At 47.3% G+C, this 19171-nt stretch overlaps 4 protein-coding genes across 4 annotated transcripts; 3 read left to right on the top strand and 1 right to left on the bottom strand.

Moving 5' to 3' along the window:
* The first annotated feature begins 129 nt into the window (after positions 1-129).
* Positions 130-1644, top strand: LOC119561941 (opsin Rh6). The gene is made up of 3 exons (XM_037875366.1): positions 130-968; positions 1019-1299; positions 1366-1644. Exons 1-3 carry the CDS (start codon positions 261-263, stop codon positions 1484-1486), a joined length of 1110 nt encoding a protein of 369 aa, XP_037731294.1. The 5' UTR covers positions 130-260; the 3' UTR covers positions 1487-1644.
* A 57-nt stretch (positions 1645-1701) lies between these two features.
* LOC119561980 (trissin) lies at positions 1702-2362 on the bottom strand. The gene is made up of 3 exons (XM_037875375.1): positions 2228-2362; positions 2082-2172; positions 1702-2025 (listed from the first exon to the last, which is right to left on the bottom strand). The coding sequence occupies exons 1-3, from the start codon at positions 2277-2279 to the stop codon at positions 1845-1847; spliced, it is 324 nt and encodes a 107-aa protein (XP_037731303.1). The 5' UTR covers positions 2280-2362; the 3' UTR covers positions 1702-1844.
* Positions 2363-3265: 903 nt separating this feature from the next.
* LOC119561889 (activating signal cointegrator 1 complex subunit 3) lies at positions 3266-10499 on the top strand. The gene is made up of 6 exons (XM_037875361.1): positions 3266-3466; positions 3522-5203; positions 5258-6233; positions 6304-6712; positions 6773-9661; positions 9722-10499. Exons 1-6 carry the CDS (start codon positions 3336-3338, stop codon positions 10187-10189), a joined length of 6555 nt encoding a protein of 2184 aa, XP_037731289.1. The 5' UTR covers positions 3266-3335; the 3' UTR covers positions 10190-10499.
* A 1363-nt stretch (positions 10500-11862) lies between these two features.
* LOC119560924 (sex-lethal homolog) lies at positions 11863-12967 on the top strand. Its single transcript, XM_037874644.1, has 2 exons — positions 11863-11955; positions 12010-12967. The coding sequence occupies exon 2, from the start codon at positions 12011-12013 to the stop codon at positions 12857-12859; it is 849 nt and encodes a 282-aa protein (XP_037730572.1). The 5' UTR covers positions 11863-11955; position 12010; the 3' UTR covers positions 12860-12967.
* The last annotated feature ends 6204 nt before the right edge of the window (positions 12968-19171 follow it).

Below are 19171 nucleotides of genomic sequence, written 5' to 3' on the forward strand. Positions count from 1 at the left end.
GCAATCGAAAGCCCAATCGTTAGCTTTGGATTGGCCAAGTGCCTGCTAATTGGATTAGGGCAATTAGTCTAAGACGGCGGATGGACACAAGTGACCACTGGGCATATAAAGACCTGGTCAGGGTTCCGTACCAGGCATTGCCGTCTAGTCCGCCTCCCGAGAGCCAGTCGTCCTGCTATGGACAGCGAGTAGTCTCCGCAACAGAGTAGCCATCCAAGTTCAGACGAAGCCACCACCGAAGCACCAGCTACAGTTCCAAAATGGTCAGCCTGAATCCCCCGAACTACGCGTATATGCGCGATGGTCGCAATGTCAGCCTGGCGGAGAGCGTGCCCGCCGACATCATGCACATGGTGGACCCGTATTGGTACCAGTGGCCCCCAATGGAGCCCATGTGGTTCGGCATCATTGGCTTTGTGATTGCCATTCTGGGCATCATGTCGCTGGTGGGCAACTTCATCGTGATGTACATCTTCACCTCCTCGAAGGGACTGCGCACTCCCTCGAACATGTTTGTGGTTAATCTGGCCTTCTCCGACTTCATGATGATGTTCACCATGTTCCCGCCCGTGGTGCTGAATGGATTCTACGGCACCTGGGTGATGGGTCCCTTCCTGTGTGAGCTATATGGCCTGTTTGGCTCGCTCTTCGGATGCGTTTCCATCTGGTCGATGACGCTGATTGCCTACGATCGGTACTGTGTGATCGTGAAGGGCATGTCCAGGAAGCCACTGACCGCAACGGCGGCCGTGCTCCGGCTCATGGTCGTCTGGACCATCTGCGGAACCTGGTCTCTGTTGCCACTCTTCGGATGGAACCGCTACGTGCCCGAGGGCAACATGACCGCCTGCGGCACTGATTACTTTGCCAAGGACTGGTTTAACAGGTCCTACATCATCGTCTACTCGATGTGGGCCTACATGACGCCTTTGACGACCATCATCTTCTCTTATTGGCACATCATGAAGGTAAGTTTAGGGGAGGTTAACTATTCAATAACTAAGTGTTTCCCCTTTAGGCTGTGGCTGCCCATGAGAAGGCCATGCGGGAGCAGGCCAAGAAGATGAACGTGGCCTCCTTGCGGAACAGCGAGGCCGACAAGAGCAAGGCCATCGAGATCAAGCTGGCCAAGGTGGCGCTGACCACCATATCGCTGTGGTTCTTCGCCTGGACCCCCTATTCCATCATCAACTACGCGGGCATCTTCGAGTCCATGCACCTGAGTCCGCTGGGCACCATCTGCGGATCCGTGTTCGCCAAGGCCAATGCGGTGTGCAATCCCATTGTGTACGGGTTGAGGTGGGTTGGGATCTGTATATCTATCTATTCTTTATAATATTTTACTGGTATATTATATCTATCCAGCCACCCCAAGTACAAGCAGGTGCTCCGGGAGAAGATGCCCTGCCTCGCCTGCGGCAGGGACGAACTCTCCGCGGACTCGAGGACACAGGCCACCGCGGAGATCAGCGAATCGCAGGCCTAGACGGTTCAGAGACGACGACTGCAGACGTAGGTAACTGACAGCTCTAGATCTACAAAGACTCAACTATTTTGCAAAGACACCTCAAGGAAAACCCAAAAAAAAAGATGGCAATGAAAAATGTAAAAAAAATACTGTAAAAATATAAACTGCAATTGATACAAAATCAAAACAGCCCGAGTAATTCACTCTCTAAACTGCTTCATCAAGCACAGTGCCCCAAAGAATATTGTGCCTTTATTGGAAGATTAACATTTCAAGCATTTCAACTGCTACCATTGCCATGGGATCATTCGAGTCGTTAGTGGGATTCCATGTCAGTTTCGTTATCGGGATAAAATGGTGTCATATGGAGTAGTACTTAGCGGTAATACGAGTTCAAGCCGAGGTCTATCAGGGTGCCATTGTTGCGTCTCTCGCGCAACTCCTGGGTGAATAAGGCGCGTCCTTGCAGCAGGATGAAGTCAATGAGCCTTCTGTCCGAACTCTGACGCAGTGCATCCGGACCGGATCGTTTGCGAAGGTAGTTAAAACAGCAGGTCCTAGGGGAAAACATTGGTAATTATCATTGAAAACTTAAAAACATACTGTTTCTTACCGAAAATGCTTGGTGCCACAGGCGCTGGCACACTCCTTGCCACAAGTGTCGCACTTTATGGCCCTGGAGCTGGGGCACATCAGCCAGATGCCTAAAAAAACAGATTGTTATGGGGTATTTATAACCCCTGAATACTGAAAACTCACATAGCAAGATGATCTGCAAGTGGGCCAGCCAATGCATCGTTGTCTTGGTCATTGGTCGGCAGTCTGCTCAAAATGCTGTGCCACTCATATGATCTTCTCTTGGAGTCCTGTTCCGTGTCCCAGAGAAAGCGCAACTGAAAGGACCGAGTTGCCGGCTCCCGGGTTTATATACTCGTCTTCTTCAGGACAGGCGCCCACGCCCTGGAGTGGGCTTTTCGGCATTCAAAGTGGTCAATGAAGCATGTGGCAGATGGATAACCAGGAGGAACCGAGCCAGTGTGTGGACACCCAGTGCATAATAAGTAACAGCTCACAGACAATTGCAGCTTGCGCAACAAGTTTGTGGGGTTATTTTGGGGTTGTTGGGGGAAGTTTGGGGGTGGAGGTCGATGGGCAGCCGCAAATCAAAGCAGCTGGTCACAGGTTGTAAAAGTTCTTAATCGGGCTGGCGAGCGACAAGTTTGGCATGCTTAAAATATTATGGAAAAATAAGTTCGGCTTCAAGAAGTAGGTAATGTATTCATACAACACCTACGATATTCACTTTTTTACCTAGTAATAGACTTGTTTTTGTGTTACTTACTTTTTTGTATATTTAATAAAATATAGCCTCTCTTAACTGATTTTTTCGAGATCTCTCCTTTTTTTCTTCCGCTTTTATAAAACTTTAAAATAGTTTCACGTTTTTCAAATGCATGAAAAAAGGCGCCATCCGTTCTTCTTCTTTCATAGCATTGAGATATATTTTTTCCGATCTGGTAGCACCAAGTTAACATTGAGTGTTTTTAGTAACAGTGGCCAGCTCTGTTTTCATAAGCCGGTTAACAGTGAGCAATAACTTGAGTGCAACATATCAGTGCAGAGTAACAAAGCGCAAGGACTTGAGTGGAAATATTAATGAAAAGTTAACAGTGCGCTGGAACTGGAGTGGGAACAGAATGTTATTGGAGTGTAAATATGGCGATAGGCCATTTCAGGATGGATTTTATTTTTGAAAGGCTTAGTATGTTTTTGGTATTTTCTTACAACCGGCCACTCTTAAAAAAACGTAAACATATGTGGAATTTATTGCAGGCTCTAGTATAATATATAATAATAAGAAACAATTATGTGGGAGCCGCCGCGACTGAGTGCATCCTTGCGGACCAAGACGGAGCTGGAGGCCCGGAGCCGGCGCTTCAGCATCCTGCGCCAGGCGCGAACCACCTCCGCCACGTCCACGACGACAAACAGCCAGGAGTAAGTTGCGATTTCACCACCTGTGAAATGCCACAATGACCCCGATCTCTTCCAGCAAGGAGGAGCAGACCATTGCCCGCCTGCTAGCCCAGATTCCATCCGGAAAGCAGCCCGCCGCCAAGGTGCAGCTGCAGAAGCTGCGCAACCTGGTGCAGGAGTGCATGGGCTACGAGGAGCAGCCACAGGTGGTGGAGCACGCCGCCCTCTACCTCTTCTGGCTGCTCCTCGAGCAGCGGGTGCTCCTGGTGGCCACCACCCAGCGCCTGCACGGAATGTTCGGCCACATCTTCGACCGCAAGAAAACACAGATCCATGACTGCGTCCTGGCTATCGGTGATTTGCTGGAGGAGCACGAGCGGGCCGGCCTCAAGCGATGGCAGCAGACGCATCGCAAGGCGCCCGGAGTAGGTCCGCTGTGGGGTGCCCACATCCACGTCAAGTGCACGCCTGCCGAGTGGATGGACATCAGCCTGCTGACGGATCTGGCGCCGGACGCCCTCCTCAAGAACCGCACCGTCAACAAGTTCTCCATGAAGTTCAAATCCAAGACCGCTCCCGAGGCATCCAAGCACCCGGACGCCGAAAAGCTGAGTCCGGAGCTGCAGTCCCTGCTGGGAATCTCCGAGAAGCTGGACGACGAGCACCTTCTGAGCCGCGTAGGCGACATCCTGGGCTCCAAGCGCAGCAATGAAGAGTTGCAGAACGAACTTATGGAACTCCTGGGCTTCGATTACTTTGAGCTGGTGGGAAAGCTGCTGCAGGAGCGGGACAAAATCGCACGGCAGTTGGATCAGTTTGCCACACGATCTAGGCGCGTCAAGGAGGTGAAACAGAAGCGCAGTCAGACGGCGGCCAGTGGGGGTGCAGCAGAGCGGCGTCCCACTGTGGCCACCGCCGTGGTGGTACAGTCTGCCCAGGAGAAGCAGCTGGGCAAGATGCAGCGTCGGGAGGAGAAAAAGCTACAGCGTATCATGCGTAGCATCAAGGACGAGGAGCCAGAGGACGACCCAAACTGTGCGGTAGCCGTTTCCGTTCAACAACTGCGCATGCAGCACCAGCGAAAGCTTCTAGAGGCCGCCCAGCGGGAGCCACTCCTGCTCAGCACAAAGGCAGCCAAGGCGGATTACAAACAGGCCGCATACAACCAGCCCATCCACTACCCCTATGTGTTCGACAGTCAGCTGTTAGCCAAACAGCACGCCGGTTTCATCGGCGGCAGTAGGATTACCCTGCCCGACAACGCCCAGCGTGTGGACAGCAAACAGTGGGAGGAGGTCAAGATTCCGGCTAGCGAGCCGCCTCCACTCACAGTTGGCAACAAGCGCATCAAAATCGAAGAACTGGACGACGTGGGAAGACTGGCTTTTGCCAACTGCAAGGAACTGAATCGCATCCAGTCCGTCGTCTATCCGGTGGCCTACCACAGCAACGAGAACATGCTGGTGTGTGCGCCCACGGGAGCCGGAAAGACCAATGTGGCCATGTTATCCATTGTGCACACGATCCGATGCCATCTGGAGCAGGGAGTCATCAACCGGGACGAGTTCAAGATCGTCTACATAGCCCCAATGAAGGCGTTGGCTTCGGAAATGGTTGATAACTTCTCCAAACGTCTGAAATCTCTACAAATCGTTGTGCGAGAACTGACGGGGGATATGCAGCTAACCAGGGCGGAGATGGCTGCCACGCAGATACTGGTCACCACGCCGGAGAAGTGGGATGTGGTCACCAGAAAGGGTAAGCTGAATGTGATATACCCAAAAATTCCACGTTAACCACGTTCCTCTGCAGGCAGCGGCGATGTGGCTTTGATAAGTCTGGTCAAGTTACTCATCATTGATGAGGTTCACCTCTTGCACGGTGAGCGAGGTCCAGTGGTGGAGGCACTGGTGGCCCGCACCCTTCGGCTCGTTGAGTCCTCGCAGTCGATGATCCGCATTGTGGGCTTATCCGCCACCCTGCCAAATTACATCGATGTGGCCCACTTCCTGCGAGTGAATCCTATGAAGGGTCTCTTCTATTTCGACTCCCGGTTCCGTCCTGTTCCACTGGAAAACAATTTCGTGGGCATCAAGTCGGTAAAACCACTGCAGCAGATCGCCGACATGGACCAATGCTGCTATCAGAAGTGCGTTGACATGGTGCAGCAGGGCCACCAGGTTATGGTCTTTGTCCATGCCCGAAATGCCACTGTGCGGACAGCAAACGTTATTCGCGAACTTGCCCAGCAGAACAATACAAGTGCTATGTTTCTGCCCAACGACTCCAATGCCCACGGACTGGCCATGCGTTCGATTCAGAGGAGCCGCAACAAGCAACTGGTTGACCTGTTCTCGTGCGGACTGGCTATGCACCATGCCGGAATGCTCCGCGCCGATCGTCAGATGGTTGAGAAGTACTTCGTCGAGGGCCACATCTCGGTGCTGGTCTGCACGGCCACCCTCGCCTGGGGTGTCAATCTGCCGGCCCACGCTGTCATTATCCGAGGTACGGATATATACGATGCTAAGCATGGCAGTTTTGTGGACTTGGGAATACTCGATGTGCTGCAGATCTTTGGACGCGCCGGTCGCCCCCAGTTCGACAAGAGTGGAGTGGGTACCATCATCACCAGCTACGACAAGCTGAATCACTACCTGTCGCTGCTCACCAATCAATTCCCCATCGAGTCCAACTTTGTGAATTGCTTGGCTGACAATCTCAATGCTGAAATCGGTCTGGGCACAATTACCAATGTGGAAGAAGCTATCGAGTGGCTCAGTTACACGTAAGTATCTACTTTCTTGAATTAATGACTGATATCGGAATTATAATACATCAATTTGGTTTTCTTTCAGTTACCTGTTTGTGCGAATGCGAATAAATCCTCATGTATACGGAATCGAATATTCAGAGCTTCAAAAGGATCCTACGCTGGAGGCACGCCGCCGAGCTCTTATCATGACCGCATCGATGAGTCTGGACAAAGCTCGAATGATGCGCTTTAACCAACGTACCATGGATATGAACATAACCGACTTGGGTCGTACTGCCTCGCATTTCTACATTAAGTACGACACTGTGGAGACCTTCAACGAGTTAATGAAGCCATTTATGAACGAGGCAGAAATTTTGGCCATGATTTCGCAGGCGCAGGAGTTCCAGCAGCTCAAAGTGCGTGATGATGAGATGGAGGAACTGGACGAGCTGAGAAGCTACTATTGTAAAATAAAACCCTACGGAGGCAGTGAGAATATCCACGGCAAGGTAACTATCCAAGTTCTGTTAACCCATTTTCCCAATGCTTGTAATTATTTGTTCTTCCAGGTAAACATTCTTATTCAGACATATCTATCCAATGGTTATGTGAAGTCCTTCTCACTGAGCTCCGACATGTCCTACATTACCACAAATATAGGAAGAATTACCCGGGCTTTGTTCTCCATTGTACTGCGCCAAAATAATGCGGTGCTGGCAGGACGCATGTTGCAGCTCTGCAAGATGTTTGAACGACGGCAATGGGATCTCGATAGCCACCTGAGACAGTTTCCTGCCATAAACGCTGAGACCATTGACAAACTGGAACGACGGGGTCTGAGTGTCTATCGGCTGAGGGACATGGAGCAGCGGGAACTGAAGGAGTGGCTGCGCAGCGATCGTTACGCCGAACTGGTTATCCGCTCGGCACAGGAGCTGCCGATGCTGGAGGTGGAAGCGAGTCTGCAGCCCATCACGCGAACGGTGCTGCGTATCAAGGTGGACATCTGGCCCAGCTTTACGTGGAACGACCGAGTTCACGGAAAGACTAGTCAGAGCTTCTGGTTGTGGATTGAAGATCCCGAGTCCAACTACATTTACCACTCGGAACTGTTCCAGGTGAGCCGAAAACTGGTGATGAGCGGCCAGTCGCAGCAGCTGGTGATGACCATTCCGCTGAAGGAGCCACTGCCGCCACAATACTACATACGAGTGAGCAGCGACAGTTGGCTGGGCAGCACTACATGCATTCCATTGTCCTTCCAACATCTGGTGCTGCCTGAGCACCACCCGCCTTTGACGGAGCTTCTGCCCCTCCGTCCACTGCCAGTCAGCTGCCTCAAGAACGTCCTCTACGAATCCCTCTACAAATTTTCGCACTTCAATCCCATCCAAACCCAAATCTTCCACTGCCTGTACCACACCGACAACAACGTGCTTCTGGGAGCTCCCACCGGCAGTGGCAAGACCATTGTGGCGGAGATTGCGATCTTTAGGGCATTGAACCAAAACCCAAAGTGTAAAGTGGTGTACATTGCTCCGCTAAAGGCGTTGGTGAAGGAGCGCATCTCGGATTGGGAACAACGTTTTCAGCGCTCCTCGCTGGGGCTAAAGGTGGTGGAGTTGACGGGCGACGTCACGCCCGACATCCAGGCCATCCGAGAGTCGCAGCTGATCGTGACCACGCCAGAGAAGTGGGACGGCATAAGTCGATCCTGGCAGACGCGCGAGTATGTTCAGCATGTGTCCCTGATCGTCATCGATGAGATCCACCTGCTGGGCGAGGATCGAGGACCAGTCATCGAGGTGATTGTCTCGCGCACAAACTTCATCAGCTCGCACACAGGTCGGGCTATACGAATCGTCGGACTGTCCACAGCTCTGGCCAACGCCCAGGATCTTGCCAACTGGCTGGGCATCACCAAGATGGGGTTGTACAACTTTAAACCCTCGGTGCGTCCAGTGCCATTGCAAGTGCACATCAACGGTTTCCCGGGAAAACACTACTGTCCCCGCATGGCCACCATGAACCGGCCCACGTTCCAGGCTATTCGCACCTACTCTCCGTGCGAACCCACCATCGTGTTCGTTTCCTCGCGCCGACAGACGCGTCTTACGGCCCTGGACCTGATTACCTTCGTGGCTGGCGACACCAATCCCAAGCAGTTCCTGCACATTGCCGAAAATGAAATGGAGCTGATCCTGCAGAACATACGTGATCAGAACCTTAAGTTCTGCCTGGCCTTCGGAATTGGTCTGCATCATGCAGGTCTGCAGGAACAGGATCGCAAGTGTGTGGAGGAGCTGTTCCTCAACCGAAAGATCCAGGTGTTGGTGGCCACGGCCACGCTAGCGTGGGGTGTTAACTTGCCCGCCCATCTGGTGGTGATCAAGGGCACCGAGTATTTTGACGGCAAGGTGAAAAAGTACGTGGACATGCCCATCACGGATGTGCTGCAGATGATGGGCCGAGCTGGGCGGCCGCAGTTTGACAACGAAGGTGTGGCCGTCGTCCTGGTGCATGACGAAAAGAAGAACTTCTACAAGAAGTTCCTCTACGATCCATTCCCGGTGGAGTCCAGTCTGCTGGGTGTGCTGGCGGAACACATTAACGCCGAGATTGTTGCCGGAACTGTGCAGTCAAAGCAGGCAGCCCTGGACTACCTAACATGGACCTACTTCTTCAGGAGGCTACTCCGGAATCCGTCGTACTACCAGCTGGAGGGCGTGGAGCCGGAGAATGTGAACGCCTTCATGTCCAACCTGGTGGAGCGCGTCGTGTATGACCTTTCCGCTGCCGCCTGTCTGGTGGAGCGCGATGGGTGTCTGGTGCCAACCTTCTTGGGGCGAATCAGTTCCTATTACTACCTATCGTATCGCACAATGAAGCACTTCCTGGAGGATCTTCAGCCGGGCATGAGCACTAAGGAAGTTCTCCTGGCCATTGCAGATTCCTATGAATTCGATCAGCAGCCCGTTCGGCACAACGAGGATAAGTACAACGAGCAGATGGCTGAGACTAGTCGCTTTAGGCCTCCATCCGCCTCCTGGGATTCGCCGTACACAAAGACGTTCCTGCTCCTCCAGGCTCACTTCACCCGCCAGTCGCTCCCGAATTCGGATTACCTAACGGACACCAAGTCTGCTCTGGACAATGCCACTCGCGTGATGCAAGCCATGGTGGACTATACCGCGGAACGGGGATGGCTCTCCACCACTTTGGTGGTGCAGCAGCTGATGCAGTGCGTCATTCAGGCGCGCTGGTTCGACGGCAGCGAGTTCCTAACACTGCCAGGAGTTAACGAGGACAACCTCGATGCCTTTTTGAACATACCACACGACGATCACGACTATTTGACTTTGCCTGTGCTGAAGGAGCTATGCAGAAAAGAGTACGAAGTACTGGCCAAGCCTCTGCGAGATGCCTTCGAGGAGCACGAAATTGAGCAGATGTATAAGGTATGCGTTGCACTTACCATCCTTAAGGATGATTTCTAAATGTTTTTTAAACCTTTTCAGGTAATCCAAGATTTGCCCGAAATAGCATTGCAAATATCCGTTGAGGGTCGCTATCTGGAGGACGAGTATGCCAAACGACCGTTATCTCTTTTTGGAGACACAAAGGGCGAATGGATGCCCTTGCATGCCAATGAGGACTACGTCCTCACGATAAATCTTCAGCGTCTCAATGCCAGTGGACAGCGAAGAGTGGGAGGACAAGGTGGCTACACGGTGCACTGTCCAAAATATCCTAAGCCCAAGAACGAAGCCTGGTTCCTGACCCTGGGCTCCCAGGCCAACGACGAGCTCCTGGCCATGAAGCGGTTATCCATTCGCGGGCAGCGCTGCACCAATCGCATTTCGTTTCAGGCAACTCCCCGACGTGGACGTCTGCAGCTCACGCTATATTTGATGTCCGACTGCCTGATGGGTTTCGACCAGCAGTATGACCTGCGGTTCGAGATTGTTGATGCAAAAGAGGTTTAAGGAAAGCCTTAGAAAGTATAACTAAGACGAATATCGTATCATTCTGTAGATTGAGGCTTAACTTTAGTAAATGGAACATTTTTCACAATCACTGTTAGCATACCTAAGTTTGTAGTCAAACTGAACTTGCGTATTTATTGTGTGATCCGCCAAGACATGTATAACATTTTTATCATTAGTCACTTGCTTCGACACGAAGCTCATTTGTTAACCGAACCATGTAGAACTAGCATGCCTGAACCACTTTCTGTGAATTTATAAAGTGAAGATTTTTTATTACGTGAAGTTAATAAAGTTTGTAACTAAAGCGCAAAAATGTAGGTGTTTGAATTCGGATGGCTTAGGTTGGGCTTAGAGCTTTCGTTCCATGAACAATTATATTTTCTTATTTTACGAGAAGCTTTATGGGCATAGTTAACAGAATATTTATATATATAGCACAGTGGCGACACTTGTCACCCTTAAAAACCGGTTATATTTGAAAAGGAAAATTAGCAATAAATGTCAAAAAGAATTCGATAAACGTTTTCAAACCAAAAATTTACAGAATGGAGAGCTCCATCGGCGCTATCCCCAAGTCCTCTAGTATGCTGTAAAAAGCGTTTTATTAATGTCGAATAATAGCAGCCAGAAACCATTTGCCTGCTCCTAAGTAATTCGCTGCGGAAATATGTAAACGACCCACCTCATCCAGATGTATTGTTTACGTGAGGCGTCCTTTAATGGCGAGTTTTATCTGGGTCCTGCCCATTTCGGGCCGCTCCCCCTGCCCCACACATGGCGCTGAGAAATGTAAGCATATTCAAGTGATTAATGCAGATGCCCACCACATCGGGCGAATGCGGATCCGCTGGTCCCCGGGGGAGTCCCCGGCTGAGGAGCTGCCCACCCCCGCAACGTTTGAGTAATTAAACTTGATTAATTGTCTAGTCAGCATGAAGGTAAAAATCGGCGTGGCCAAGATAAGCAAAACGGAAATGGAAATTAATTAATATGAGGCTAAATAAAACAAAAAGAAATAATGAGTAAGTTTACTTTGGCGATACTCCAAGGAATTTTCGATGGCCGATCACTTCACAGTCGATGAGTTCAATGAGTTCCGTGTTGATTTCCCCGAAATATCCCACATCCAATTTAATTTTCACCTGTGCAATTTTCACATTCCCCAGTGCAGCTCTCCTACCTTCGAATCGGCAACGTTGAAATTCCATAATCAGCAAACAAATAAATAAACAGCTGGAAAACTTTTCAGAAACTTTTGCACCTTGTGCACAAAAAGGGTTTCATTTTGTCTGGCACGCCAACTTCTCAGCCCAATCAGCGATGGCAGCCAGTGGAATTTAATTCATTTACATAGAGAAGTAGGAAAAGGCCAGGCCGACAGCTTTGGTGATTAAATAGTGCTGTTTTAATGGTTAAACTTAAGTAAATCCCATAAAATGGGAAACCCTTTTCAAATAAAAAAAATGCCCGCCAAAAGCTTTTAAGGTTTAATCCTGCACAACAATGTTTTTTGGTTTTTTTTGCAACACTGCTTCCACTTAAAATGTTGCAAATATAATATTATGTATATGTTTTAAACATACAATATTTATATTATAAAGAATTGGTTAAATTAAAGAGATTTGCCAAGTGTTGGTTAAGCAAGTACAGAGTTGGCTGTCGTTATTGTACAAACTTTGACACATCTAAGATATATATCTAAGATAAATACTAAGAGTTATTTGTCAGGTGATTTTAGACATTTAAATTTACTGAAAAGTTAAGTAAGTACAAGGATTAATTTTGCTTAAACTTTTAATTATTTTATGGATTGAAAGCATGAACGGCACTAGAATGAAGTCTAAAGTTGTTCCCCTTGAAGAGTCACACGGGATAACGGGGTCCTCCAACCAGACGCTGACTTGGAGTTATGCCAACTACGGAATGTTCCAAACCGGGAGCCAAGTGCAGCCCCCCGTGGATCAGTTCGACGGACGCGGAGGCGGAAGTGGCCTTACGAACCTCATTGTCAACTACCTGCCGAGGGACCTGATGGAGTCGGAGCTGCGACACATGTTCTCCAAGTACGGGGAGATCCGCAAGCACAAGGTCATCCGCGATCCCAGATCGGGCAGAAGTAGCTGCTATGGGTTTGTGGACTTCGTGTCCGCCCGCCAGGCGGCGGCTGCCCAGATCTGCCTGGATGGCCACGTGCTGCGCGGCAAGCGCCTGAAGGTGTCCTACGCCCGTTCCACCGACGACCAGGTCAGGATCTCCAACCTGTATGTATCGCACCTGCCGTCGCACATGGACGAGCAGAAGGTGCGCGAACTCTTCTCCAGCTACGGCACCATCCTGGACGTCAATGTGCTGCGCTACAAGTTCACCAGGAAGCCCCGTGGCGTGGCCTTCGTGCGATTCGAGAAGCATCGTGACGCCGAGACGGCCAAATATAGCATGGACGGGTATCTCTTCAAGGACGCTATCCGTCCCATCACGGTCAAGTTCGTGGATCGCCTGAAAAAGAAGCAGAACCAAGAAACTCGTGGCCCGAATGAAACCTCTACTGGACTCCAGTTCCAGGACAACCACAAGCCGCCAAACTTCAAGCGCCGCCAGAATATGAAGAATCAGCGCGACGCCAAGCGTCCACGCGGCTATGGCTCACCCGGTACCGATTTTACGTAATTCAAATAATCATAATGAATTTATTTTTTATTGCCGGATTTTCAAAAATATGTATTTCCATTTTGATATGGGTTAGACAACCTACGCTATTCTATTACATTTATAAAATTTAAACATTTTTTCAACCATCAAATTCACAATTTATAAAAAATATTCATTGATATCAACATCTATAGTCGCCAGTACAAATGTACAAGTTGTAATTTGTAACATAAAACTCCAGAGCTCAATATCTATTTTTTATTGATTAACATACGGAAATAACGAATTTTAAATAAAGTATTGGTTCGTTTAAAAGCATAATTGATTTTATTTGCAAATTATAGGGTTTTTACTAGTCCCATTTAAAGCCTTAGCTAAAATCTGATCTAAATCAAGATTGAATTGTGCCTTTTGGATTTATACCCGCCTTCTTTTTGTTAGTTCGTTCCAATTAATTTCGGTCTGAACGTATTCATTCAGTTATGCATTTGGCTGCCCTCTGTTTTCAGTCTTACATAAATAATTCATTATTTTGCCGCAGGAGTTTCGGTTATCGTTTGCAAACAAGCCACTCCTTTAGACACGAGGTCCTCCGTTCCTAAAAAACATTAACAGCTTTATCAATCGCCTGGTACCCTCAACTTACCCAGGGGCTGCAGTTGGCCAAAAAAGGTGCGTCCGATTCGGTTTCAGTTTGTGATTTCGATTTCGGGATGCAAGCACAAGTTTCGCGAGTCAAATAAATAATGAAAACAAAGGGCGCATAAATATTTGAAGATCGCAAACCGAATAAGCTGGAAAGACCACGAAAGTAGGTGGGAAACAAGTGAATTGAAAATTATTTCCAATTCGTTTGCATTTCTCATTATAATTGAGGCGCAAGTTGCCCCTGCACCTTGGCTTTGGTATCTTTCGGTTTCCCAGTTCGTATCCCTTTCGACTGCTGCTCTTGTTTCAGCCTCCGGACCATTCAGATTTAACTTACAGATTTTGCGCACTTCCCTGTGCCTTACAAGGGCTCTTCCTGTAGCGCTGCAGAATGCACTTTTTAGCAGCCGAGATCTTGCATAGTCGGGTAAAAAAAAAAACATGTTAAATTTTGTAGTGTATTAAAAATATAGGTGTCAGAAAGATAGCTCTCTCTTAGCTTGTGGACATATTTTCCTGGGCCATCATATATACATAGCTAGGGGGTATAAATGTATCGAGATACATGAAGATAAGTTGCATAATAAAGTCATTGGATTTAATAAGAAGACGCAGGTAAATTCCTGCAATCAGTTTCATCAGTTTAAAAATATTTAATCAAATTAAAAATTGAAAAAGCCTAAAAGAAACCTGAACTTACACAGTATTACTAAGTTTGACCAACCTAACAATGAATTGAATAATATTAATCATTTCTTTATAGAACATGTTCCCTGCAACAGAAGTGAACTAAACAAAAATTGCGTAATCAAACCTTAAAATGAGAACAATTGAATTTCCACTTCATCTTGTGTTAGAAATGCAAATCAAATTTTCACTTCTCTTTTGTTTACAATTCTCATTTCATTTTTCTTGGAACAGTTGCGTTCGTCCCTACTAAGGAAAGGAGTCCTCGAAGAAAAAAGGGCTGCAGCTCCTTGATAAGCAGATTATACGCTTTTCACCATTTTCATCCTTTTTCGCCCCTCGGCTGAGAATGTTTGGGGTATTTTCATCTTGGCTCCGTGTATTGTTGTATTGACATTTGTGGCATATTGTTTTCAACTGGGATTATAATCGAAGAAACGATTTGCTTTCAATCAAAATTTATAAGTTTACATTTATTTTTGAGAGTCGAGAAGTGAAGTGTAATTCAAGATCGTGATTTGCAGATTTTCTGCGAATTTTTAACCATCTTAAAGTATTTTATTTGAACATTTTCCCGTAGTGATTCCGACTCATTTGTCTTGCTTTGTCCACGAACATTAAGAAAACAGACTGCCCACAAATTGGCAGGGGAAGAAAAAGCGGCGGAGGCTAAAAAGCTTGTCAACCAAGCCGCCCACAGGCGTCACGTCAGGATAATTAAGAAATTTTTCAGTTCCCGCTTCTGAACCCCTCTTATCTGGCCCCCACTGGTGGTTTGTTTGGTGGTGCGACTTTCGCTATCGAAATAAATGGAAATTGATTGAATTCCATTAGGCCAGAGCCAAGGAACCGAACCGAACGCCTGCCTTTCAAATTAGGCAAAAACTAATGAGCTATGCACATGACCATCGACAGCAGGCATTAAAAGTTGACCAGCTTCCGACTATCATTTTCATGGGGGGTAAGAACTTCTCTTCCCTAAGGAGAACATTGAGCCATTGACGTAACTCTGAGGGAGTTTCTTGACTTTGGGGATGAGTTTGAACAGGTCTACCGGTCTGGTAATGGGTGGCCATTACAGGGTTCAGGGCTCGAATGCAATGTGTAATTTATAGAGTTCCCATAATTGAACCTGGATATTGGTTTCCAAGTCTATTGAGTAGTTTGATATTTGTTTTTGGAACTATTGTCAAAGGTTTTCAGGTAGGTATATATTTTGTATTTACTCACAAGCAGTAGTAATAAGAGTTATCTGAAGATCCTCGCCAACGGGTACATCATGAACTCCAGCTGGAGCTCCTCTTCCAACTCCATCCCTGCGAAATGATAGAGTGGCTACAAGGTCCTTTGAAGGGTCATATAATTCGCCAGGATGCGTGACGGGATTGTCAGCCAGTCCGTCAGTGGAATCAGTGCAACGCATGCGTGCCCCATTCATCATCGTCAGTGGCACACAACACACTCGACTCTAACTCAACATATTGTTGCAACATATTTTACGTGAGGGGCTACCGTACACCGCCTAACGTACCCCATCCCCAAATCACTCCTGCCTGCGTGGAGATTTTTTCAATTTTTAGCGAAAATTACATCATCACTTATGCTGAATGAGATTTCCGCCCGCTCCTGACTCGGTGAATTATTAAAAAATTTCTTTGTCAACAAATCACTTGGCTCTGGTGTATGGGGCGCTCCACTAAATAAGGCGTAGGTCATACACACACATGCGATTTACATTAGCCGCTCCCCTCTGTCAACAAAAAAAAACCAAAATTTAAAAACGTCGCAAAGAAATTTGTTAACGTTGGAGGGTTGTTTTTTTTTTTCGCTGGGGTTCGGGTTCCGTAGCCCCCTGATGATATATGACGGCCAAGGTGGAAAATCGTTTCAAAAAATAATTCTGTTTGCCTGACACCTACAACAGTCGCATAAATCTCGGAGCTCTTTAATTTCGCTAAGCTTAAAGCCCTGCTTTCTTCATCCTAATTTTGGGACTCGTCGCCTGCGGCAGTCGTTGACAAATTCAATAATTTTTCCCATTACAAAAGGAGACTTGGGTGGTTGGGTTCTGGGTTTTTTGTTGGCCGACTGAGGCTTGTTTTTGTCTGACGAAAGCGACCAAAATTGATTGACGCTGATTTGAGTGTGCGGAGGCCGCAGAGAAAGTCCCTGGCTAAATTTAATTTCGCCCAAAAGAAAAATCACACGAAATCGACACCTGCCGAGGCGCCGGAAAATAATCAAAATAAAATATGGATTTTCCTTTGTTCCACGCACCCGAAGGCGAATCGAGTTATACGAGAGGTGAGGCGAAAAGAAGGTCCTGTGAGGGGAGTCTACCAATCTGCAATTTGTCTTGGCGGATGTGGGATTGTGATGGGATGGGAGTGTGTGCTTCTCGTGAGTCTTCTAAGCCGCTCGGCAAACAAGCGGAAGTTTCCCCACGATGCGTTAATACTCGAAAATTTGCGATAAGACTGGGTCCTTCCCCCGGCATATAATGCAGGAAAGCTGCTTGTGGGGCTTTTTCTGGGTAGGGTTAAGAGTTGGCTAGGATTGCTGCTTATTATAACAATAAGTTTGTTCCCAGGTTCATGCTTCAGTTGGTCCAGAGCTGAGAGAGATTTAAACTTTGAGTGTCTTTATTTAGATATTTTTAGAATTTTCATCTCAGCTTAATGTTTAAAACTTGAGCTGACAAATAATTTTTTATTATAATCACTTTTTTCTATTCAGAAATAATTCCTTAGCTTACATTCCTCACATTAAAGAAATAAATATATTATTATAATTATTTTTAATTACCAATTTTCCATGCAGAAACCATACTTTGATTAGACTTTTTCGAATAGGTTCAATTCCTTGTTCCTCTTCCTATCCATTATTTGCACTTCTTATCGATATGAAGAAATTGCACTTGGCGGAACGGAACACAAAAGTTCGGGCCACAAATAACCCCCAAAAGTTGCCGAGATAAGCGCGGAACATTGGCAGCCGAAAATAATTTGCCAAACGCGGAATGCCAAAAGTTGGAGGGAAGGCGGAAGGATAGGGATGGGGATGGGTATGGGGCAGGCCAGACCAAAAATTGCAGACACATTACCGCGCTTCAATTTCAATAATGTGGAACACTCGAGTGTGAACACAAACGTGCTCCGAAAACTATTCTGGGCGAAATAGTTTGCCAACACATCTGTTGGCATCTCTGGGCAAAGAAAGGCCAAAAATTGGTATTATTGAACAGCAATAAATTTGACTAGAACACAGGAAGTGAATGTGGATGGAACAAGGGCTGTGGCATGGGTAATGGGGATTGGGATTGGTATTGGATTGGATTGGATTGGGCAAAACAAAAACCAACTTTCAGGCAAAAATGGGGAAAAGTTTTAATTACCCATAAAGATGTTGGTACACGAAACAAAAACTACTACTACAAGGGAAATCGGAAGGGGGAAGGATATGGAAAGGAAACCAGTCAAAGTGTTATGGCAAATGATTCGGTTTCGCCTCGGTGGACGGGCTCAAAATGTAATCGACAGGAGCAGGCCGGGAAAACCAAGAAAAGACGCCCCCCCTCGTAAAGATCATAACGCATTAAATTGGCCCACAAATTGGCCTCCTCTTGGCCTGGCCCATTTTTCAGAAATCAATGGCCAATAAGTAGGCAACGGCCAAATCGTTTTCTGGCCAGTCAGCCGCCGCCTCTTCTGTTGTTGAGTAATCGCAATTTGGCAACCAACTGGCCGGCATCCCAACAGCCCAACATCCCAGCTGAGCAGCTCCTTTGCACTGTCATCCGTGGCCAGGACACGCCCTCGAGATATCCTTGGCTGTTGTGTGTCGGGCTTTGAGAAGTTAAGAATTCAATTGACCACGAAATCAAGATTATTGTACGAGCTCCCCAGCTGAAGTGGGTGGAAAAGTGCCCTTCTCTCTGGCCACAGCCCCCGGGGTGGGGTTTTGAAGTTTATCCCTGGAAAGTCGGAAGTGCCGGCGGCTATCCACTGACCACTGACCACTGACTGACTGTCTTAACGGTTCCGAGAAGTGGCCATTGAAGCCCTCGAAGTGCGGTGGCGGGGCGATGAGCTGGAAAGTGTCGGATAAATCCAATTTCGTTTGCAGCACTGGACTTATTAAACTGTCAGTGGGGATTCATTAGGTGTCCGAACAATTAGAGTCGAAGAAGAGTTGAATTAGAGATGATAAATGGCCACTAGAATGTCTAGAAGATGTGTTACCTAATTTATTATGGGGTATATAAAGTTTTCACATTAATTAAATGCTTAATAAGAAACCATACTAAGATACCTAAAAATAAAGGAATACAATATAATCTTAAATCCATTTGTAAACTATACTATCTATAATTAAGAAGCTAAATTATTTATAAATCTTTATTAAAGATACCCTTAGCATCCATTTAAATTTAATTATAAAACACACTGAACATATTCCCCTATATCATTCTAATCCAAATGAAATACAAATCCAGATACCATTTAAATGAATTGATAACTTAATTCCCTCTTTAATAGCTCAGTTGCTTCCCATGCCTATGAAATATCTATTTACACTTTCAATCATATTTCATTCGGCAGTTTGCTCAGTTTCCGAAAACATTATGTCTGGCAGCACTCAATTAGCAGGCAGCTCGCGACCATCAACCGAAAACCAGGACGGAATACGACCAGAACGAGGTCCAATTGGGCGATGTCCATGTCCAGTTTTGGTTAATTGAAAGCAAACAAAACAAAACGCAGCGGAAATGCTGCTCAAACACGCTAGACGACAGCGAAAGTAGAAAGTGGGGTAGTTGGGGGTAGCCAACCCCTAAATATTATTTATGCCCCCCCTCCCCATATATTGACCGTTCATTTCGGGGCTTTTAACGCCTGTAACGGCTCTGTTTGCCTGGGTGCGTCCACTGACAATATTTATTAACTCCTGACCGGTTGTTAGTGGGCCGAGCATTTAACATTCGCCGGCCGCCGA

Source organism: Drosophila subpulchrella, chromosome 3R, assembly GCF_014743375.2.
Source record: "Drosophila subpulchrella strain 33 F10 #4 breed RU33 chromosome 3R, RU_Dsub_v1.1 Primary Assembly, whole genome shotgun sequence".
NCBI lineage: Eukaryota > Metazoa > Arthropoda > Insecta > Diptera > Drosophilidae > Drosophila > Drosophila subpulchrella.